This window comes from Seriola aureovittata, chromosome 2 (assembly GCF_021018895.1).
Source record: "Seriola aureovittata isolate HTS-2021-v1 ecotype China chromosome 2, ASM2101889v1, whole genome shotgun sequence".
Taxonomy (NCBI): domain Eukaryota; kingdom Metazoa; phylum Chordata; class Actinopteri; order Carangiformes; family Carangidae; genus Seriola; species Seriola aureovittata.
The window spans coordinates 19,309,565-19,334,276 of record NC_079365.1 but is presented as its reverse complement, the minus strand read 5'-3'; the positions used below and the strand labels follow the sequence as shown (position 1 = coordinate 19,334,276).

Genomic DNA, 24,712 nt, shown 5'->3' with positions numbered 1-24,712 from the left:
GCTGCCATCTTTTTTTTTCTTTTTTTTTTTTATTTAAAAGGAGGTAAGTGTTTGATATTCAGAATAATTATGTGGAGTGTTCCTCCAACAGTGAATTCAATTCAGCTATTTGCTACAGTAATTTTGTTTTCATATGTGCAAATGTTCATGTGCTAGCATACACATCTACACAAGCATCTGAGTTTGCAAATGCTTAGCTACATAAATATACTGCCAGTAAATGTGCTCTACTCTTAATCCAGGGCTTCCATTGTGTCACCTCACAGCCATGTGGGTGACAAACAGGTGGAAATGAAGTGGCATAAAAACAACACCAACCATTAATTCTGGATGTTATCTGTGGCTTCAGCAACATGCCGTATTGGTAAGAGCTAGCATGCATGAAAAACTGCACAGCTCCACCTAACACCTTCTTGACTGTGTCTGCAATAAATAGCGATGGCTGGAGTCCCATGACTGACTCAGTCAAACCAAGAAAGAGAGGGAGAGAAAGAGCTCTGACACCACTGCCCCTGGCCCCAACACTCCTTCACCACCAATCAGCGCTCCAGAATCTCTGGAATCTCTGGAAGTGGGAATGTGGGAACGTTGGAGATGTGAGTAATCTTTCTGTTGTGCAGTCCCTGTTTCCAAGCTTCCAGAGATCTGCGGCTATAAGGAGAACACTGTGGAGCCAGCTAAACCTGGCGTAGCACCCTGGAGTCCAAACTGGGACTTCGGAGAAAGCCTGCCTGTGCACAGCTTCACCAAGCAAGGAGCCCACGAACACATGGCCAAGAGAAACACTTGCATACACAAGTAAAAAATGGCTTCTTTTAAAAACAGTGAGTTTACTGTGTGTATGTGTAGCTTCTAGGAAAGCAAAGTGGCTTTTTCATAGGCTACAGTGTGTTTTTGTCAGAAAGAGGGAGACAGACAGAAGAGAGAAGGGTGCAATGATAGAAAAATGGAGATCCATATTTGTTTTCTAGCACCTCCGGAAATGAATATAGAGAAAATAACCCTATTTCAAGGTCTAATTAATGGATTTTATTAGAATGTGTGCAAGTGCCTGTTCACTCATGCAGCTACAAATATGTGTGTTTCATGTATGTACTCACAGCTGTGCAGCAAACAGTCGGCTCATCTTTGCCACATGTTCGTTGTCGTCCATGTCGCTGTCCCCCTGGTCCCCATTCAGCTTCCTCTTGGTCGGGCTGATGGGAGGAGGACCTGTCCTGTGGCTGGAGATGGAGGAGGACGAGGAGGAGGATGACGATGAAGAGGAGGATGATGATGAGGAGGATGAGGATAGGGACAAGGACTGGAGTCTGGGGTCCCCCCTCAAAGCTGCTTCACCTGAGGTTGGAGGATAGCAAGGGGAAAAGAAAGAAGAGTTTTTAATAATGTTGAAAAGTGCATTTCAAAAAAGAACTGTGTTATTATACAATTGGAATATTCATTAAGATTGTAAAACAACAGTTGACCATAGTTTTAGTAGTTTCAAACATGACTGAGACTGAACTGACAGTTGCGAAGTTGCTGTCAACTCACGTGCTTACACTTTAAACAGGGTGCATAGCCATGAATGTAAATTATGGTAATTAGTCAAAATTATGGTATTTTCAAGTAGAAGGCAACTGTTTTATTGCCTCTTTAAACAGTCTGACCACAAAAACTACTTCATGACAGTGTTTTACTGTACAGGCTGTGTTTCTGCTCAAATTTTGGATTTTGTTGACATACAGTTTGCTGAGAGAGGCACAAACCTCTGGCATGAGCAGAGGAGTATCTGGTTATGAATGTTTTGGAAGAAATAGTTGTGGATGGGTTCTGCGTGTGTGTGTGTGTGTGTGTGTGTGGTGTGAACTATTTCTCTCTCTCTGTCTGACTCTCTCTGCTTCCCTCCAGTCCCTGGTACAGAAGGCCTACAGAGTCGTCAGTGAGTGGGAGTAAGAGCAAAAGAGAATCAGGAAAACTACCACTGGCTCTGTCTCAGGACGGGGACTTTCCACTGCTTCGGCCTCATGTATCTGTCTGACTTTTCCCAAACAAAACATAAAGCCTGGACTGAAACTCCCATTACAATTCACAGCTTTCTCTATAACTACTCACATACTAAAAAACAAGTTAATAACACTAGACCACCAATTCCCTGCAATGCAACACCAACTGGTTTCTCCTGTGCCTTTTCAAATTATTTCATATTAAACCCCATATTAAACTGCAGTGTTGATTATATTTTTGGAAAATGGTTTATTTATCCTGCAGAATCCTATTATTTATCTATCCTGTTTGTTTACTGCAAACATTTTCTGAGCTGTCATAATCGAAAGAGGAAGTAACCTGTAAACTACAGTGTTCATTTGGCGGAAGAAACAACTTTTGGATGCATGAGGTCAAAAAAATCTGGGTAGCAACCAGTTAAAACGATCTGAAAACAAATATTCATTCAGTCATTCAGAAGACAGTAGCCTGCACACACAAAGACTGAAAAGACTTTGTAATGTAATGAAATGTGTGCTCTATTCAAACACCATTCCCCATGTATGTTTAGTTTTAGCATGGCCTCCGAAACACAGCAGCAGTTCCTCCCCCCTCTCTCTCTCTCTCTGGCATGTTCCTGCTCGCCCCACTGTGTACCATGGCAACAAGGGTGACATCATTGTTTTTGGCAGGACAGAGAGGTGGCAATAAAAGAAGAGAGACTGCGATACCGCACTGTCCAATCAGGATCCACGACACAGACAAGCTTATTAGAGGTACAGTAGTGAAGTGCTCAGCAAGGGGTGAATCTGCGAGTGTTGACCGTATGCAGTCAAACACTCTTGACCAGACTACACAACTTAACATTACATCCACTTAGTTGCCAGTTAGGTACACCTATCTAAAACTACCTCTGCCTAGCAATAAATCCTACATTCATGAAGGTTATGATGTTGAGTTCACATTTTGACAGAGCTTTAGAGAGATGATTAGCCTTTTAACAGTAAACTGTGTGTATTAGTGTTTCTGAAGCAGTCAAAAGTAACAGAATATGACATTCTGAATATGTCAGCAGCAGCCACAATAAAGTGCAGAAATAGACATTAGTACAGAATGACAATGCTAGAAAAGACCAAAACAATTTGTGCAATTTATGCCTCAAATCAAGAAAGAGAGATGGGAACAAGGAAATAAGGTTAACCTACTCATAAAATCACTGACAATAAGACAAGCTCTGATACACAGGGAAAAGTATGCTGCAGTTTATACTGTATATATGAGAAATAATGAACAAGTAATGACTCAAAGTACAGCAATTTATAGGCATACAGTATCTATATTGCTACATATTTATTCAATACATGAAGAACCCTTCAATATCATAAGAGTTTTTTCTTTTGATTTTCTTGTTAAACCAGCAGGCAATCAGTAGGAATAGGACTGTATCACAACAGTCAAACTCTACTCTCCTTTTCCCTCTCTGCTCTCAGTTCATTAGGTCCACATGATCAAAGCCTATTTGTCTTGACAGAACTTCAAACAGCTTGGAGTCAGGATGAGATTGGATTACAAATGGAGGTGAACCTATCTATCTCTTCATTTCCCTCTCTCTTTCTCTCGTTTCTTCTTTCAGATGCTTAAAAAAAAAAAAGATGAGCCATAGCATGTAATTTCTTCTCTCTGCATAGCAAAAAACCTGAAAATAGCCCTCTGACTTGCCTTTATTTTTTAAGTCCATAGAGGTTTTAGTCTTTAAATACTCAAAAGGACACTCTTCCACAGAAGTTCTTGTCTGTGTGATGTGATGCGATATCTCCGGATGTTAGATTGGTTTGATCTCTGACAGAGAGAGGAAAGGAGAGCAAAGCAAACAGACAAAGAAGGAGAGAGGCTGACAAAAGTGCATGGCTCTGAGGAGGTTTTCAATCTTGTTTATTTTGTCCTGTTCAGCAGCAAAAATGGACAGTCAGCATTCCCCTGCACCCCTCACTGTCAGGCCTACAACTGATAGTAGCTTTTCAGAGGGAAAAGGGAGAGCAGGGAAAAGAGAGACAGATGAACATATTGACGGACAGAGAAAGAGAGGCACAGAGTGCTAGAACCCTGCAGTGTGGTCAAATAGTGCTATTTTTTAACAGAGTCTAAGAGCAAATTAACTGCCACAAACAAAAACATCACCACATTTTAGTATGGTTGGGAAACAAAAAGATTTTAAATTAAATGGGAGCACTGAGATGGTGTTGTATTGCAGGAGACCGGAGCCTAAAGTTAGCATTTGTTTACAATGCCGCCAATGTAGGCAATTTGGTGTTGCTGAGCAAATCAATTAACTTTCTTCATTGGTTATTATAACAACGTTAATGTAATAATTTGATCCTTTGAATGTTATTAATGCCCAGCTAGAAATTCACTTCTTTGGTCTATACTTTAGCATGATAACATGGTTCGACTCAAGCTCTTCTTAGCTTCCGTGCTACCTAGCATCATAATTACTGGTTGTTAGCATTTCAAGGCCAACAACAATAAAAAAAAAACTTCACGAATGCTGGTATGTGTTGTGCATGAATAGGGTTGGGTATTATTTATCATTTAGCATGAATTCCCAGAACTGCTTCCCCTTCAAAACATATTTCAAATATGCAAACCTATTCATCTTGTGAAACATCCATATATCCACCAAGGAGTGCAACCCAAGAAGGCAATGCTACATGGAATTTTTAGTTATGGAATACAGACAGAGAAGTTAATCGGGCCAGGCAGATAAGAAAGGACAGATACTGTAGATGAACGTCACTTATCTCTTATCAACCAAACTTTGTCAGTAAATTAAAAGTCAGAATCAGTGTTATTATAACGCGACTAAGACAGCTAGAATCATTATCAACCTTTCAATTCATTATAGCATATAAACACCAAAGTATGATTCTATTTGTCATTTTGTTTTCCAGATGGACTGGCAACCTATCCAGGGTGTACCCCGCCCCTGCCCAATGTCAGCTGGGATTGGCTCCAGTCCCCCGTGACCCAATAAGGATAAGCGGTATAGAAAATGGATGGAAAGATATTGTTTTACAATCATGTGCCAGAAAAGCCACATATAGGGAACTAGATAAAGATCAGCATACTAATACAAAACTTTAGCTGTCAATTAATCAGCCCAAAAAACAGTACGCACAATGACATTGTCCCATTGATTTTGTTTTTTGTTTTTGTTTTTTACAGCATTGACAATATGATATCTCACTTCACATTCTTCAAACAAAACATTAAGCATTAGATTACTGGAGAGGTCAAGATAGTGGAAAGTATCCAAACACTTTATTCCAACCATTACTATTACACCTATTTGTCCTAATAATGTGTGTGTGCACATGCATGAGATAAGTGGTTAAGTGTCACATCTTCACTTAAATAAATGCTGCTCTCGGGACAGTGTATCAGTACATACGACCATGTATGTTTATGTTTGTCAGGGAATGTATTTTGAGTATGAGTGCTCACGCATACAATAATAAGTCAGCACACCCACAATATCACAAAGCCCCTCCAGCCCCTTCTTGGCTCAACATGTTTGAACATGAAGGGCTTTTCTTTCACTCTTTTTACCGATTGGCCCTTTTCCCTGTTATTTTAATCTTTGTTTTCTTATCATGAGGCACATGGAGTCAGATTTTAGCTCAGTCAGCTAAAAACAACACACACAAAACACCCAGAAAAACAAATAACTGGCTAATCCTGCAGAGATGAGCTTCCAGAGATAGAAATAAAGTATTGTGCCTGAATTCATCATGTCAAAGAGACACCCAGAGGATATACAAGTATAAAAATACCACTAAACCCCCTGCTTCACTCCTGTAATTTTCTTCACTGAGACAGACAGGATGAAACCTGAGAAAGGTGAAGCTTTACAGAGACACTGATACCCCCCATTCTGATTGGCTTCAATCCCAGGCCAGTGGTAGTTTTATCTGCTACACCATCACTGCACAGAAGAGTGAGCTTTAAGAAAACTGTCGCAAAAATTTCCTAAGAATGCCATCTGTGCCTAAACTGCTGAGCAAAACACACCTAAAAGTGACATACTTAGAAGCAAGAATCTTACCTGCAATTTGCCAAACAGGAATTACAGCAACACAACACTTTCCCCCCCAGAAAGCATTAGAAACAGACAAAAATAAACACTGTTGACAGAGGCAGAGGATCACATGCTCAACCACTGAAAAAAACTTAGTGTGCTTCTGCTGCTAATAGTTTCAGTCGAAGCCAGCCTCAACATAGTAACTCATCTCTACAAACTTATTATGCTGCAGCCACAGCTCTTCTGGCTCTACCTGCTCCTAATAAATGGTGCTTGGCCATCTGCAATAGAATACATCTCTGACCCTCTTTGCAAAGCTACAAAATGGTTTTCAGTTGCAACAGGAGCGCTACAAGAAGGTCATTAAATGCTGATGGCAGATTGCCGCTGCTCCATGCTAACTTTTTCTACCAAGTCTTGTGTCCATATAAAAATCTTAAAATATCAATCTCACATTTGAGGTTAAAGAAGTGTTTTGTCAATGCTAACAGAGGTGCATGCTGCAGTGTGAGCCAGAGAGAGGGCAGAGGAAGGAACTTGCAGTAAGCCCCCAGAAAGACTGGATGATATTACAACAGCTGACATGTGAGCACTGAGAGCAGAGGAAAGGAGGATAGATACACTACTCCAAAGTCGGACACTGCAGAGAAATGGAGGCTCTTGCTCTGTGTGTTCATGACATAACATGAAATCCTACACTACAATGCTTGAAATGACTTAAGTCCACAGACAGAAGAGAAGAGAAGAGAAGTCTCAGCTCTCATCAAAAAAACATTCAAAACATTTCAAACGCAATTTACTGTTTGTGCTACTGGATTACAAATCACAAAACAACTCTCTGTGTCAATTCTGGAGGCTTTGTCAGAATGTGATTCAACTAAAGGCAGACATTTAACCACAAACATCACAAAGTTAGGAATGTAAAGGGTTGATATGAATAATAAGAGAGCACAGAGAATCAGAATAACTGAGCAACTAGTAATACAGGGTGAGTCAGCCATAGGAAAAGAGCCATGAAATTCACACATTGCTTACAGACTGTTCAGCCTTTGATCTCAAATAATTAACCAAGTCGTCTTCTTCTTGGGAAGCAAGCAGTCATTGATATAGAAAATGATAAGAGAGGTCAATAAACACACTTCCAGTCGTCTAGATAACGAGCAAATAGTTAGAAATGAAAATTGAAGCTAACGTTGCTAACGGTTATAACGTCAACTACGCTCCATGGCAAAATAACGTACGTTGGCATTAAGTTGAAACTGTTGAAATGTTATTACCAGTTTGAGTCAAGTAGAAATAAATTTAACAAACATGTTATTGTTAAAATCAGACAACTTTCCTCTGTTAGGCTTGTTGAAAGTAAAAGCGTAGCAAAGTAACTGCAGTGAAAACTTGGATCAAGAACGCTAACGTTAACTCGCTGCCTAACGGCAACGGCCACTTCCAACTTTTAAAAACAACCGTCATAAAGCTCACGGACAGCCACAAACATTTCCCTTTACCTTCGTAGCAGAGAATACCAATGTTGTTGTTCATTTTGTCCAGGTACTGATAGTTCAACAGGTCCATTTTCGTTAGTAGCATTTATCGAGTTTTTACAAAAAAAAAAGAAAAAAAAAGAAAAAGACCAGCTTTTTTTTTTTCTCCGCTCAAGCGACGGTCAAAAAGCTAAAGGCCCAGCCTCCAACTTTAGTTTTGTACAAACCCCCTTAATAAAATAAAAACCGGCGAAGAATATCGAAACCTGATTCCCCCAGTTATTCTAATGATTTTAGGACACTTTTTTGGAAATACGGGTATGTGTATCAATAAAGAGCAAAAATAAAAAAAGAGTAGCGTCAGTTCTCCTCACAGCCAGCTGTAAGTCGACTGCACTGACACGCAGGCTATGCTTGGTATGACTCCTATGCTGCACCAGTGGTTTCCTCTGCTGCTGCGAGGGGCGCACTGGGCATGCTCGCTAAATCCCTTGAGCGCCTCAAATATCAGGGATGTTTTACGCGCAAGATCAGCCTCTCCAAACACATCCAGAGAAAGAGTGGGGCGGGGGTGCTGAAGTAATCTCGTATTCATTTTTTTTCAAGGAAGGATACAACACAGTTAAAAAGTATCACGGTAGTCACGGTGCTGCAGTTCTGCCAAAGGATATTAAACATGCCCAAGATTAATCAGGTACAACAGACGCACATCAAGTCCCTCTGGGAAAATAAAAGCGATAACTGAGATTGAAAGGTGCCGTAAAAATATGTAAAGGTTGCTATAACCTTCAGACGGCGTGTAGGTCCCTGCAGGAATATTCTTTTGATAGCACAGAGGCTATAAATTTTGATAAATCAGTATGGGAACAATGCAGAGCTTATAGATGGAAGCAGGGAGATAAGAAAAAGGAAAAGACAGAAAAAAGGTACGGTAAAAACATAAAAATCATAATCACAGAGACAAAAAAGAGCCAGGAGGGTAACTATGCTTCTCTTTATACTTACTGATTCTGCTTATAAACCTTTTCTTTAAATAGACTAAACAATTCATAAAAAATAATCATCAGATTAATTGATAAGGCAGTCCTAAAATAATATAAACAGACTTTTTATTCGCAAGAAGGTAGTGTAAACATTCTAAATGCAATATGAGAACATGTTTGTCATTTGCCTGTAGTTGTTGTACAAATGGAAGGAAAAACAAGCTTCACCGTGTTGATTTTAATGGATAAAAGTTATTCAAGGCCCAGTGAGGTCTCCTCACACCCAGTGTGGCTCTCTTCTGCCCCCTGGTGCCCATAGAAGGGCTAGACCCAGGATTTGTCCTCAACAATGGGACAAATGGGATGAAAAGAGGAAATAAGTATGGGCATCATAGATGAATAGAATGTGAATATGATGTTCATATTACTGTCATCGCATGAAATGGGTTTTGTGGAAAGAGAAGAGAGCAACTTCCTCAGGGTATCTGACTGGGACACTAATGAGCAGGGTGGAGCTGTGACACATCACCCGCAAACTCACAGACACGGAAATGAGCAACATCGTGACAGGTTCAGACAAAAGACGAAATACCTGTGAGCTGTTATTGCAAACTCAATAAGTACAAATTATCCAGTTTTGAAGTAAAAATGAAATATATTTTCAATGACACAGAAACTGTGGCAAAAATGGAATAGCCTCTTTCCAGTCTTGTACCCCAACTCTTGTAAGACATCTAAAGGAAGAGATAAAGCTTTCAAGCAGGTGGATTTACTTCCCTTTCCTGGGCTCCATGCTGTAGACTACATTTATCAGCTGGTTGGCTGAGCCCTTATTCAACCCCAAAGTCACGGCTGCTTCGCTGACCACTGTCTCACTACATAGGCCTCTCTTAACTTCAAGCATCGTTCAAAACTGGATTAACAGACTAATTATACAGAGGAATTTACCCCCCGTCTCTCACCCCCTCTCTCATTCACATGCACAAGCCACAACTACAAAACAAACACAAACACAGTGTGTAGACTATGCATCCATAAAAAACAAAAAAACAAACAAAAAAAACACTCATACACCCACTCTACCCTGCTCCACAAACACACATCATTCTAGACACCTCCCCCCTTCTTTCTTGTACACACACATACACACAATGGCCTCCCCCCTCCTCCCTCCCAGCCTCCCCCTCTCATGCTGGCTCAGAACTAAGGAACATGGTTCTTGTCTCATTGGACGGCCATTGTTTCCAGTTTCACATATAACAAGGCTGAGTTTAGACAGAGAGTCCATTCAGCACTACTGCAGCTACTACAGCTGCTGCTTCATGTTACAAAACAGGCTTAAACTACATAAATGTACATCTAAAAAGTAAAAGGCACTGAAACTGAACTTTGCTCACTATATCTTAGTTTATATTGGATTATGTATTGTATTATGTACAATGTTGTTTCAAGAGGTAAAAATTTATTTTTTTTTGTCAGCATTACAAAGTTCTGCAGTGTCACAACTTTTTGGGAAATATTGCCTTGTTTTAAACCACAAAGCTGAAATAAGACAGCTCAACTAGTAACAACACTGACATTTGGACACATTTTCAGGCTGATGGAGAAAAGAAGTCATTCTTTTCACTGCAGGATGAAAAACAGACTAGTGCCCCCCTATGGCCATTTACTAACAGACGATGGATATGTCACTTGACTTTAAATAACTGCCTATCATTACAGCCAGAGGTGGAAAATAAAAGATAGAAGCAACTTTTAAATAATAGATTTTTGCCTAATTTAGATCAAACAGAGCAATTAGAAGTATTATTTTCACAGGAAAAAAAATCTGTAATGTTGGTTTAGAATGAGTATGTGTTATAGTTATATACTGAACCATTACTATGACTATGAGAAAGTTTTTAATTTAATTACAAGCTAAGAAGTTACCCAGACAGATATATCCACCTTTTAACAGAAGGTTGACGTAGGCTGATCTAACATCTAACAAAATTTCTTTGGTAAATACGGTAAATAGAGTAAGGTTAAAATGTAAAACAATTCAAACCACAGCACCATTTTTAGATCTAAATATCAGGGTGAAAAGTTTGTCTTGTGTCTAGGCTGCATGTACCTCAGTAACAAAAAATGGTTTTATTTTACAACTTTTATCAGCATCCCCAGGCAGTGAGTTAGTAGCCAGAGTAAAAACTGAGAGGAACAGGATACAAAATATGAACAATTCAACAGAGCCGATCTGTCACACATTTTAACCAAGTCCTTGACAATGCTTGGAGCCAGCTCACTGAAGCCTCTACAGCAAGATAAATACTTAATGGCTCTCCAAAAACCTTTTTGGACTATTAAGACTGTCAAAAAAGACTAAAATGTATCATTGAGTGCTCCGATTCCTCAATTGCCTAAAATGGACTCTTGACATTTTTGCCAAGACTTTGTGCCTTTCATGTGTTAAATTTGAAATCTCGGTAATGGACTGAGGATGACTGCAACCTTTTATTCTAAAAACTCTATTAATCTCTTTATACTAATAAAGTCATCATAAACAAAATGACCATGTCATTTTAACACTGATCATCATCATTATTATTATTTGTTCTACAAAGTGCTTCATGTCCTATTTAACAATTAACTTAGTCTCTGCTGGGTACATCAATGTAACATATTCCCTAATATTCTAGGCTGTGTGTACTTTAACATACACATTTGTCTTGCAGCTACCACAAAAACCTGACTTAGAATTTACTTATAAAGGCAAACACAGCGTCTTTGTTCTGGCCTGGCAGGCTGTAAGATTGAATAAGTATACTAAGGAGATTAATGGTTACACAACAAATTGGTGAAATTCCACCTCTTTCTTCCATAGGGACAAGTTCTTACACATAACTTAGCCTGCTGTGGTAATAACCTTTTCTTCCCACATGGTTCCCCAGCTTGTTTTCTTCAGCATGACTCACAAGTGTCAAAGTAAAACGCTCGCTGTGAGGTCTGCTGATTGACAATTATGTCAGCTGTAGGAAAAGGCAGGCTGTGGCATTGTCCTTGTTAGAAAAAGCATAGGAATCTACATCATTACATGCAAACTTTTGTGGGAAATAATCAATCAATGCTACTAAACCTTAATTACATCAATGAACAATTGGTGGCTGTTTTATGAAATCCTCCATCCACCGAGTATGTTCTAAAGTTAGATGCCGGTAATCAGGTTTGAATTATGCTCAGCAATAATTTCGTTTCTAACTAAAATGGGTAAATGATCCACATGTACATCCCCCCGCACACCCATCTTTCATTCACTGCAACCCATCATTCTTCTTTCCTCTCACCAACCCCCGTACTTCCTGGTTGCTATTTATTTGTCTAATCTATCAGGACAAGGCACTACCAGCCCTACTTAATCTCCTGCGGTGTTGTGTGTCTCTTTTGGAACAGGTCTGGGCTTCTCCAGGGAGTGGGTGTGTCAGGATAACAACACAGCACAGGCCAGGTGGTGATTCATCCTCATGCTTTATTAACCCACTGCAGTGTTGTGACATATACACAGACAGAAAAAAAAGACCATAAGATGATGTAAAAAAAAAAGAAAAAAAAAAAAAGAAAAGGTGAATTGCTTGCACTTTCCTCACCTTTCCTGCTTTCCAACTTGATTTCAGTCTCTGTTCATTTACTTATCTTTTGAAATGGTCTTTATGCCTCGCTGAAAAAGGAAGAAAAATGTTGGGCTTAAACTTGAGTGTAATCGTGATCTTAATATTTCAGGGTGGTAGAACAAGCCTCGCACTGGCAGAGATCAAAGGTCAAGTCCTCAATTACTTTATGGCACCCTCTGTTGAAATACCATCACATCATTACTGGCTTTGTTTACATGGTGACATAATGGATTGAAATTGTTTATCCCCTTGACATTTTTTGTCTCAGCTCTTGGTATCAGGGCGGTAACTTAACTGTGACTTTTCCACAAACCTTGAGGCTGCAAAAGGTTTGATTACAGGTTTAATGTCTACAAACACCTGACAGACCTGTATTTCAAGTTATGATCCTATGAGTTGGTGATCACAAATTTACAAACCCCCATATGGAAGGGAACAGAAACTAAAGCTTTCTGTGAAGACTCACCTTTTCAGAGGATTCAGGGGCAGAATTACAGAGCTGCAACAAGAAACCATTACAGAAGGTTTCTGGGAGTGTTTGGATGACAATATCCTCACCACTCACCCACAGAGGAGGAAATATCAGGTTGCTGTACCAAAACAATGACAACAACAGGTGATTGTGTGGAAGCAAAGCTGTTCTGTCATTTCCCACCTTTGTGTTCCCTCACATCTCACTTGCTGTGGGTGTGTTCAATTTCAACCATTACTCAGTTTGTGCCTCCTATGATACAAGAGTGGTATAATTCTGACACGTTTTAACTCTATATAATGAATCTATATTAAAATATGTATAGCGGGGGGGGGGGGGGGGGGTGACAAAGATTCCTGTTTGGAATCAAACTTTAGACATTGCGGCTATATGGTCAACTACATGTCTTAACCATAGTAAACCCACTGATGTACACGTCTCTATGCCTTGCGAGAGCTTGGTATCACAGATTATTGATAGCTGCAACCTCTGCCAAGTGAAAGCATCTGTGCCATTTCAATCAATGTCGACCCACTGTTTTGACATTTTACAGCAGTTTGAGATGTTCTAAGGTTTATGCTGGGAATGAGTTTCATAACTCTAATATCACATGCAGTAGTAGTGCTACTAAGTAGGAACCAGATCACCTGTGTACTGTTATCAACAATCATTATGATTTCTCAATAATGTTCCACAATCTGCAGTGACAGAAACAAGATCAGCCAGCTGTGGCCTGTATAAAGTGTTCTTTTGCAGCCAAGACATCTACTGTAAGTCATGAGTGACCTACTCTCCCTTAAAGCCCATCTGACCTGCTTCTCTTTTGCCATTTGATCAAACTCTCCATCTCCTCTCTCAAACTGACCTGCTGTCTATTTGCTCTTTTTTCCTCTCCTCTTTGAGTTTTCTTCTCTCATACTGTCTGCACTTCTTGCCCTATTGATTTAACAAAGCTCCTCTCTTATAATGAAATAACAGACCTCGGCAGCCTTTGTGAAATATCCATCTTGAGCCTTGTCTGTCCTTCGAGCGGTCTCCTACACTCCTCGCCTCCCGCTTCCCTGCTAAATTTTGTTTACAACATAAACAAAATAAACATAAGGTTGTTGCACTCTCACATTCTGGCGATGTGAGGTTAGGTGTGTTTTTACAAGTATACAACTGACACAACTCTGATCTGATTGCAAGATGCAAATCTGAGCAGCAGGATGAGACTTAGTAACAAGAAATGTGCACGTTTTCCTTGTGCACAGCAGCTTTCAACAGAACAATCACTCTTTCAAACTAAAATTCAGAAAAACGCATGCATCCAAATATGTTATCCAACTTTGACACTGAGGTTGTTTAATTTTCTATTTTGTTGCTAATTAAAGGAAAATTAAGCCTTTCAAATATATCACAAACAGATCTTATTTCTGGTAATGGAAAATGATCGTTGCCTCTATTGACCAGTGGGACCTATGACAACATTCTTGCCGTGCTAACAATTAACCGCTGGCAAACTGACCCAAGGGGCTTGTCATTTATTGGCCAAGACTCCTCCTCCATGGGACAGCGGGCTCTGTGCCACCTACACTCATCTTCTGCATCTGTGCCTGAATTACAGCCTCGGTATGCTCAGACGTCGTCAACACAACCTTATCACTAAATGCCAAGGCTGCAAATACAATACATACTTTTCTGAGAGGATCGGGTTCACAAACTGTCAGGTATTACTATGAACCACCCTCCCCAAATCTGTATGTCTCAGCCATAATACTTTTTTTTTTGCATTATAAAGGCTAACGTTTTCTTTGTGAGAAGCAGTGGAATCCTTCTTCATGTCATTCTAAGTAACTATGGCGAGTGCTATCAAAAAGAGAGGAATGTAAAGTATGTGTGGTCAGCACAGCTCTGAGAAAGTTGCCTCAATGAGACAGCAGAGCTGGTATGTGACCAGTGAGCGTGGCATTTACAGAGAGCGAAATGTTACTTCAATATTTTCAGTCTGGATGCCGACATGAAGAAAAGTTGCTTTTACTCAAAGCCTTGTTAAGGACTTTGTTGTACAAGTGAGGCTGGGAAACTCAAGAAAAGGTGGATGACTTGTGATACAAACTTATTCTTTCCTCTTTATGCCATAACCGGCGAATTGTGTCACTGGCAGGTGAAAAGAAGCAGCTGGTGACAACAAGTTTATCTGAGTAGCATGAGGCTGTCTACACCTTCCCCAGGCCAACACAGGATTTTGCAGGGATGATACTCATAATGGAATTAAATGTGCCTTATCAAATTTGTAAGGGAAAAAAAAAAAAAAAAAAAATCACTTAATGTTTATATCTAAACATAAATTGGTGAAAGTAAATCAAGTAAACCACATCTTTTCTAACCTACAACTATTTAAAAAAAAAAAAAACAACTTTCCACAAGTAAAAAAAAAAAAAGCACAATGAGTACTGGTGTGTAAATGTACATGTGGAGGAATAACAAGGAAGAAAGTACATTCTTCGGTCAAAGTGAAAAACCGAAATGCTGTCTGCAGAGGCAAAACAAGGGTCGATTGTATTTAACCCTGTGACTTGGCATAGTGACCCTGTGACACTTGACCTTTGACCTTGTGGCCATGGTGGCTCCTTGCCCCCTCTAGTCTTAATGGCTGCCTGCTGAACCACGACACTAACAAAGCAGTGACGGTGACGTAAGTGCCTGTGTGCATGTGTTTTTGTGTTTGTGTGTGAGTGTGTGCGTGCGTGTGTATGTGCAAAATTGCAGAGGGAAGCGAAAGAATGATGACGTGGGAGGAGGGTAAGACAACAAAAGACAGACTGATGGTAAGGGGGGGAAACTGGGAAGCTGTCACTTTACCCAACCAGGTTTTCATACACCATGGCTGAGCCCTTCATGAAATTCTCTATACTCTACTCTAGTTTAGCTTTAAACCAAGCTCTTCAGCATTAGGTCTCACCAGTGATCAGTGACATGAACATGTTACAAGCCTTCGGCCCCATTCTTTTAAATAAAAACAGAATAAATAAATAATCACTTGGTCCATTTTGCTACTGTGTGTAAGCTACATGTAATTTTGTCAGACCAGGCCCAGACAAGGGCAAAATATTTTGTTGTTTGCCAAATCAAAAAAACATGCGTCGACAGATGACGCATTTAAACTGTGATACTGCAACAGAGTTCAAACAGAGAAGCCATTAAATATATCCTTGGAAACTTGGCATGCTTGATGTTGATTGGAATTGAGCAACCAATCATATTTAAATACATAATTTAAAAAAAAAAAAAACACACACACACTTGGTGACAGAATACAGTCCACAAGAAAGAGAATGGGTCCCCCCTGAAGTAAATCAAGGCACACTGCTTTGTTTAAGTACAAAAGTACAGGTTGTTTTTAATCATTAGGCCATGATAATAAAGCATTTTTGGCTTCTTTACTTAACGAAGCAGAATACCTTGATTATTAGGAGAAATCCACTCCCATTCTTGTGGGCAGTCTTGCATATTGACAGACTGTTGTCAGCTCTGTCCATTACAGTGCTGGACTTTGATTAATTACATTGCAACCCCTTTTATACTTTGTCATTTGACCCACCCTAACCACAACGGAGCAATGAGCAGACAAATATACTCCAGTTCTGAGGCCTTGGTCACGGTTAATGTCAGGATTCCTACCTAACATATTGTAAATGTTATTTGTGATTAGAAAGAAAAGAGATAAAATGAGCGTGAGAGAACAAGTGGTGTTCTGTACATTGTCTGTACATCACTTTGACCCAGTCATCCAGAAGATCTTTATGGTACCGATAAAACCTTAGCTGATAACCAATACTTATCTACTGCAGACTCCTTGACCCACACATTGATAGGAGGTGATATCTCACAAAGTGTTGACACTTAATGACGTGATAGTATCCCATTTATCAATGAACAGACAACAGACACTGACTGCAAAATGGATAGGAAAAACTACAATAAAACACTGGTGATGTTTGAAACAATACAGTCTTTCATGCATACACTTCAGTTTTTTGATTTTTATTGCACACAGGCACAGATTTGAACACACACATAAAAAGCTACTGTATAGAATGCAAACTCAGTGCACGCAATGCTCCTCCCTGTTTTGTTTATGACTGTTATGTTTGCTGCAGACTTCTACCATAAACCTTTAGTCATAAATTTTGGTGAGCTAATCACTCAGTCACTTAGCAGAGAGATTAGTGCATGTCTGATCATTTAATCACAAAGCAGTTTGTTCAGTGGGGGCACGTGCAACTTGCCTAATGATGTGTTTCATTTAAAGACAATAAAAATGAAGTTCTTCAGTGATATTGCAGGAAAACACAGGTAAAAACCAAAGGACTGAGCCTGCATGTAGAGTACAGTAGAGTAAATGTTACTGTGTTTGAGTCAACACTGAATCTGAATATCTTCACTGGCAGTTCTCACACTCTGGACCAAGACAAGTGATATTATATCAGAATAGGTCACTGGGCTTTAAGTACTTGTTTAATATTCACAGTTACTACTTTTAATATATTTAAGTAGTAAAAGTACCACAAGTGCGGTATCTTGTCAAAGGAATAGTTCAACATCGCAGTAAATAGGCTTACAGTGTTTGCTTTGTTGCAGAGAGTTAGATAAGAAGATCGATCGCACTTTCATATCTGTGGGATACATATGAGGCTCCAGCCACAAGACAGTTCGCTTATCTTTGTGTAGAGTAAAGGCTGGAAACAAGGGGAAACAGATAGTCTGGCTCTGTCCAAAAACCTCCACCTACCATGGCCTGGACTATTACCTCGGTCACTTCCTGGGGTCTTGTCACCGTGAGGTTGCCACGCTCACTAGCAGACACTTCAGAAAGTATCAAACTATTCCTCTAACATCGTTAACCAGATGTAGGCTAAATGAACAACAGACACTAGTGTGCATGATACATCAGTCACAGTTTGGGAAGTTTTGAGCATGTAAAAGAGAGCTCACACTGATCATCAATTGTCAACACTGCATCAACACACACTTTCTTTTGTTGTGACTAGCTGAGTTACAAAGAAATTCAAGGTCCAGATCAAGTGTGAAAACTGAAGCTCTCTTAACCTTTAAACATCTTAATGAGCCATGCAGTGAAGATGAGTTTCAGATATGGAGTTATGCTACTGTACGCTTACCCTATTAGGTCTAGTTGTTTAACCCCTGTGCCAAGTTACAGAGAGATCTGTCAGAAACTTGCAAAGGCTGGAGGGCAAACCCACTCCTTGCTGAAAAAGCTCAACACACCCAAAAACCCCACCCATCCCACCCACAGGCATTAATGTTCGTTCAAATTACCTCCCACCTAAAATACTGTTCGCCTCAAGTTAGGTTTAGACAAAGTGCCATGATGCAAGGTCTCAGATTTCACTTTCAGTGTTCATCTGAGTGTACACCATTAAACACCAACAAGCTCTGACTAGTCTCGAGTGCTCATTTACTGAGAGGACTACCACCCTGTAAGTCTGATTAACCAAAGTTAAGTTTTTACAAATGCAACTTTAAGTGTGGACACCAAACACTAGGACTATGACAGGATGATATTACCTCTGCAAATCTGATCCACGTCCACGTCAGTGTGGAGCTTGCAGTACATGACCATAATGACTAGATTCATTTCCAGTTTACCTGCCCCACATTAAAATCATCTTTCATAATATACAATCTATGACCATGAAAATTATACACATACCCTCCAACAAGAAACACAACAAAAGGGCTGAAAATCTCAGGTTTCATTTCAGTTTTGAACAACAGGCATAGCTTTGTGAATCTTCTTAGGATTTGTCATGTGTTTAAATTTATATGAGAACAAGATTTACAGCATAGAGCCATGCCAGCAGCTCTGTGATGTTTTACTTACTGTTTTCATGGCAATCCATCAAGTAGTTGCTGAGGTAATTCAGTCTGAACTAAAGTGGTTGAATAACTAACCAATTAACCAACAGACAAACATAGAGCCATGTAGCTAGCACGGCTTAAGATAAATAGATAAATAAATAAGGACAAAAACAAGAAAAGAAAAAAAAAAGAGAGTGTATTGATAAATTTCAAATCAAATTGCCGACCCATCTAACGCTCAGGGAAGACGCAGTTCTGACAAAGTTGACCACATTTAACCCCTGCAGTGTTAGGCCAACTTAGACAATGGGGATCAGATATTTACTTACATTCACACAAGACCACATATTTATACAGGAGACAGAAAAAATAACATGAGTAACTGGCAAAAATCAAACAATCCAATACAAAAGCTTTGCAATGAAATCGACAATTTAAACTGAGAATGTTCAGTTTTTGTCGAGACTGATGTTGAATCAGCTCTATGATTTTATAGGTTGCAGTTTCTGGTGTTGTTGCATCAGAATGTGTTATACTGCAAGGTGTTCCTGTTATTTTCTCCACCACCTGTATTATCTGTTTGAGACTTATTCAGTGCAAGAATGACAGTAAACAGTATAGAAGCGTCTGCTGTTATGGACCACTTCCCTAAAACCAAAAGCCCTAAGAGCTAGGAAAAGACTGCCGGTGTTTGAACAAACCATGGAAACTATAACAATCAACGGGGGATTCTGTTTGTGTGTGTCTGTCATTGTGTGTGTTTTCTCCAAACAAACAAGCAGTATTTCAGTGTACAGAACTAGAGCAGAGGGCACTGTGCAGATCTTAGTCGACCACCTTCTCTTGGCACTGATTCTTCTTTTGTTGTGGTTCCTGTCAAAAACAAAAGGGCCAGATTTCATCTCTTCTGGAGAGCCCTAAACTACTGGCCCTCTGACTGGCTCTGATCTAACATCCGAGATCCAAGAAATTACTCAAAAAATGTATGAAAAATGCTGTATTTTAGAAAAAAACTGTGAGATACAAACAAAAATATTTGGATCTGTCCTTGCAGCCGAGTCTGTGGTGCAGTCCTGATTGTTTAAGGTTGATTTCAAACACAGGTTTGCTTCCAGGATGGGTGGAGCACATTACAAGATCATCCAAGTAGCCACCAAAATTGCTATGGAGGGGTGAGGGCAAGTATTAAGCATTTCCCCACATTCACCATTGAATATACACAGATTACTTCACTGCCTTTTTAGTGAGTGTGTAATTACTCTATATTGAAGGTCAGGACTGTTTGACTCAAGACCTGTGATTAGTGTTGCTCGCAGACAGCCTGTCCTTCAACCTGAAGGGGGGAGTTCACCGAAAGCAAAAATCGGCCCTGCTGAAGTTCATGCATGTATCTGTGTGTGAGAGAAAGTGTTTTCTTCTTCCGAGATCATGTCACATTATTGGATCTAAATGCAAAAACCTTAACTTAAATCAACATCGTCACTGATCAATGATCGCCAGCTATAATAAATATTTTTATAATAATGGATCAAATGACTATGTGTAATGTGACAGAAGTCACTCATAGTGATGATGAACCCACAGAGAATTATCACTGACTCTACAGTTCCCCTCACCTCAACACTTGTTTTAATTGCTCCCAACTGGCCAGTTGCAGATTTAACTTGATACACTTCATATTTTGCTATCAATACAGTATTTGTTTGTACTTGATTTACCTAATAGCATCATTCCTTTTCTGGATATTCTAATTTTACTACTGCTACCTGTCTGCTCTGTGTATATACATACCTATTGCACATCCGTCTAATCCCCCTTGAAGTTTTTTCTCTATATTTCTACAGTAAATACATTTATCTGGAATTTTCTCAACCAAATCCTGGCTCAAAGCATAGTGGGTCAGATGTTGTAAAGGTTGTTAATCTCTTGGGGGCAAGTTTGTGATTTTGGGATATCTAAATAAAACTGACTTGATTTGAATTTGCAATGCATAGTACAGATGTAGGTCTAAGGTTGTGATATTTCAGATGCTTCTAACTGTGGGCCGACACCTTCTGCTGTGTGAATAGCTGTTGCTGTTATCAACCTGTCTCACAATTGTTTTTTTCTGCTGCAAATATGTAAACATATAAAAAATCCCAAAGGTTTAAAAAAAAAAAAAAAAAAAAAAAAGTCAGTCAAGAGTGACCACATTTTATTAAAAACAAATGTTTTTCTTTAAAAGAGTTTTTATTCAACTGCCTTAATTGATCTGGGCCAAGGCCAACAATTCTATTTCAGGATATTACTGTAGTATATTTTTCATTTCAGAGCCAAGCAGCACGACCTTGGACCAATACATTATTCATGTGCTGTAATTTCATTTCCCTAAAAACAGCATTTGTGTAATTATCTGAGAAATCCATGTCCCAAAGAGATGAGTTATCTGCAGGGGTGTGGTTTGAAAAAAAATTGAACAATGCTTTTCATTTCAAGTTTTATGCAGCACTGGCCCTGACAAGCCCCACTCAGTCCCTCGGAGTGTGAGCGGCTGTTGTGAAGGCAGGCCCAAGCCTCTCCCTGTTCTGTGGCAAGTGCTCTGGTGTCAAGTGTTGCACAGGCATTACAAAGGCTTGTCATACATGCAAACAAGCAGGCAGAGCTTACTGACTCAACTGCCTCTTGGGCCTGGTTGGCTGACAGACTCCTAGTTAGTTTGGCTGACTAGCTGGTTGGTTGACTAGCTCACTGGTTCAACCAATTCTCCTGCGCTATTGTAGAAACAGGTCGAGTGCATTGTCTTTGGACAAAGAGGCCATGCACAACCCACAACAAAAAGTGACATCAGCGCAGAGGAAAAAACAAAAACACTGCAGGGGAGCGAGGGAGCAGAGGAAGAGGAGTGGAGAGCTCCCATGCCATTTTACTCAGAAGTGCAAGGAAGCTGATATTCAGCTCATTTAAGCCGAAGCATTATGGGAACACGCTGGTGACATGGGAGACGTTACAGCTGAAACTCTCGCTAAATATTCCCAAACTCTCAGTCCACCAATGAACACAAGTGATAATCTATCAGTACATTTTCCTGTTGTACACTCTATGCTCCAAGTTTAACACGTATTATGCAACTTTTAGAAACATGAAATCTTAGAGCGTATGTTCTCTCAATGTGAAAAGGTCTTAACAGCAGCGCACTTCACTTAATTAAAAAACACGCTTTTCTTAATGGAATTCAGTACATAATTTAGCCTTATTTTATCTAGTCTCCTGATAGGAGCTTTAAATTTATTCACAGCATAAACAAATTCATAGAAATTAATAAATCCACCTGCTTATCACTCCAAGGTTTTTCTCGCTACAATAGTTCATTAGGCCTAAGTGCTGCAAAGCCAGACAGGAATTATTAAATACCTGTCACATGTTGTGCAAAGCTGATGTAGAGAATACTAAAAACATAACTGCCACCTCCAAACAGTGCAGATCAATTATCAGTGGTATCCACTGAATGTTAAGTGTCCTCGTAGGTCTGCTGGTTGCAGAGAGGCCTGCTGAGAAGGACTGGCTATTTCTCCTTAATCTTGGAAGGAATTTTTTTTTCAGCGACGCCAGAACTCCTTAGACATGATTAGGAGAGGAGGGAGGAAAAAGACAGTAGAAGATGGAGCAGGAGAAGAAAGACTGAGGCAGGGAGACTGAGAAGGGATTGAAAAACAGAGGAAGATGCACAGAGATCAAGGAGACAGTGACAAAACCAGAAAGTTAGAGACAGAGAGCGAAAGTGACAGAGAAGGAGGCAGCGAAACACCAAAGAGAGAGAGAAACACCCGACCCTCATATCAGTGAAAGCAGGTTAACACAAGCAAGCAGCTGGTTAAAAAGCAGTGCTGATGGCAGTTGAGTGCGGTTGGTCTTATTTGCCTATGTATCTGCAACTGCAACACACAACACAAAAACGCCTATTGTCTTATGTCAGACAACACTGCTGAAGCTTATGGCTGAACATAATGTTGCACTTCATCAATTTGTAGCGCAACTCTTATCATAAAAATAATTTGTCCCCAATCCACTCATTTACAGCACAGCACAGGCCTCCCAGAGGTGGTGGGGGGAGGTTGGGGGTCGAGGAGACACGTCTCTCAACTCCACTTCTACTGACAACAAACACAAGAGGAACCATAGTGCTGTGTTAAAACTTACTCTCTTCTTCATTCGCATGAACAAATGATGCTGCTCTTGACAGAACATCCAGTGGGGTCTCCATGCTTGGACACCTGCGGGACAGAGGAGAGAGCACTGTGTTGAAAATGTTGACTTGGCTTTCTATGTAGCATTTTATACAGAAACTGAATTAAAATTTGATGGCTGCCACGTCATCAAGAGCCTCAAAATTGTTCTAAGGTCTAACAGGTTTCAAATGACGAATAAAGTCATTAATATTTTTATGAAGACAAGGGCAGGGTATCATTTGCATTTTTTTTGATAACCGTGCCAATATGACACCTGACTTCCAGTAAAGATATCAAAATGAGATTATTCTATATCATTCTCTTTTTTCTACCATTTTAAGATTTTCCTATCAAACACCTTTCCTGTATTTTTGTATCCTGTGGCTGAGGAAAATGTGCATTTAGACATAAACAGACTAAATTCCAATTTATTTGAAACCCTAATCTCAGATCTTTGTCTCAACTTTTCCTGCATTTAAAACCAAACCACTTCCTTGTTTTCAGGAAAATTTCAAAACACTGTTGGGAAATAACAAACCCACAAAATAAAGAATTGTCAAAATACATGATCATACCTATAACATCTGAATTGCTGCAGGTGAAACAGTACCTACAGTAGCGCTGGATAAACCTAATTTATTGAATGACAAAAACTGTATATCTCTTACTGACCTGCATTAACTCTCACAGCAGTAATCTAAATCCTGTAATTGAACTGAATCTGGTTACAAAAACCACTTACATCTAACCAGACATTCAATCAAACATTTAGCCTTAAGTCAGGTCCAGAGGTCCATAATATTTGACTGGGCATATTTTAATTGGTGCAGACAAACATAAAAAGCGAGGCAAATGTGACAATCTATTGTGATGCAGATTTCAGGACATATTGTTCAGCTCTACTATAAAGTTGCCAAAATTCACTGGTGGGCTGCAACCACCCATTATTTTCTTCATCAATTAGGCTTCTGATTATTTTCTCAATTCTTTGATTAATTGTTTGGTATACCAGAAAGAAGTGAAATATATACCTGATGCAAATTTGCAGTCTTCAGATGTCTTGTTTTGTCTGGCCAACAGTTCATAACCCAAACATATTCAGTTTACTATCTTCTTCTATCTATAAACAAAGAAAACCATTAAATTTCTCACATTTGAGACACTGGAACCAGAGAAACTTTGCAATTCTTGCTAAAAGAATGACTAAAATGATCTGATTATTAAAATAGTTAACAATTAATTTCCTGTCCATCACTAATTGCCTACTTGTTGCAGATCTAATTAGCTCCATGACCAGCAACAACATTAAATGCTGCTCACACCATAATGCAACATCACTATTGAAATTAACAGTGTAATATTGAGTGTATGACAAGACTTATTAAGGGCCATTCTGCAGAATGATACAACTACACTTAGCGGATAAAACTTCTGTGCTTTTAACAAAGTAGAGTTTTGAATTCAGGACCTTTGATTTCCAGTTGTTGTATTGCTCCTTTTAAAGGGTATACTTTTCTCATCACTGTTGTTTCATTACTCCATACAGTCTTTTATCATCATGACCTTCAAGTGATGTTTGAGCAGTCTTTAACTTTGTATAAGCGTTTTTAGGATTTTTGTCCTACAATGTTGAGCCTTCAGTCTGGCTGTGCTATGAAAGGTATTTGTGGATTTAAAAAAAAAAAAAAAAAAAAAAAACGCTCCAGCGCGCTTCTCTTCCCTCTTTCTGCATTCCTGAGATACCTTTCCCTCATTTCTCCGGGAAAACACTGTTTTGAGCGAGAATATAATGAGAAAACTTCAAAATAAAACGCAGAACAGGTCAGGTTTATTCTGCCTACAGCTCTGACACTCACCGTCTGCGTGGTGCGCGTGAAGAAATGCGACAAACTTCTGTGTGTTGAGACCGACTTGGGCAAAATGAAACCAATGATATTAGAAGCAAGTGCTTCCATTTTTATTCTCACCAGCCGTGTATAGTATTTATATCAGCCTGAGTCAGTGCTTCCTTATCGGTTC

General features: G+C 39.5%; 1 protein-coding gene across 3 annotated transcripts in view; it reads right to left on the bottom strand.

Moving 5' to 3' along the window:
- vgll4b (vestigial-like family member 4b) overlaps positions 1–24,712 on the bottom strand; it is a 41,558-nt gene that overhangs the window by 16,212 nt on the left and 634 nt on the right. Inside the window, exons 2-4 of one of the 3 annotated variants that reach the window (XM_056401389.1) lie at positions 23,725–23,813; positions 22,665–22,738; positions 1,101–1,338 (exon numbers count right to left, since the gene is read on the bottom strand). In XM_056401389.1, the coding sequence (XP_056257364.1) occupies positions 1,101–1,338; positions 22,665–22,728 (302 nt within the window). In that variant the 5' untranslated portion in view covers positions 22,729–22,738; positions 23,725–23,813. Of the gene's footprint in view, positions 1–1,100; positions 1,339–7,545; positions 7,949–22,664; positions 22,739–23,724; positions 23,814–24,712 lie in introns of those variants that run through there. The other 2 variants (XM_056401397.1, XM_056401379.1) reach the window with 2 other exon arrangements.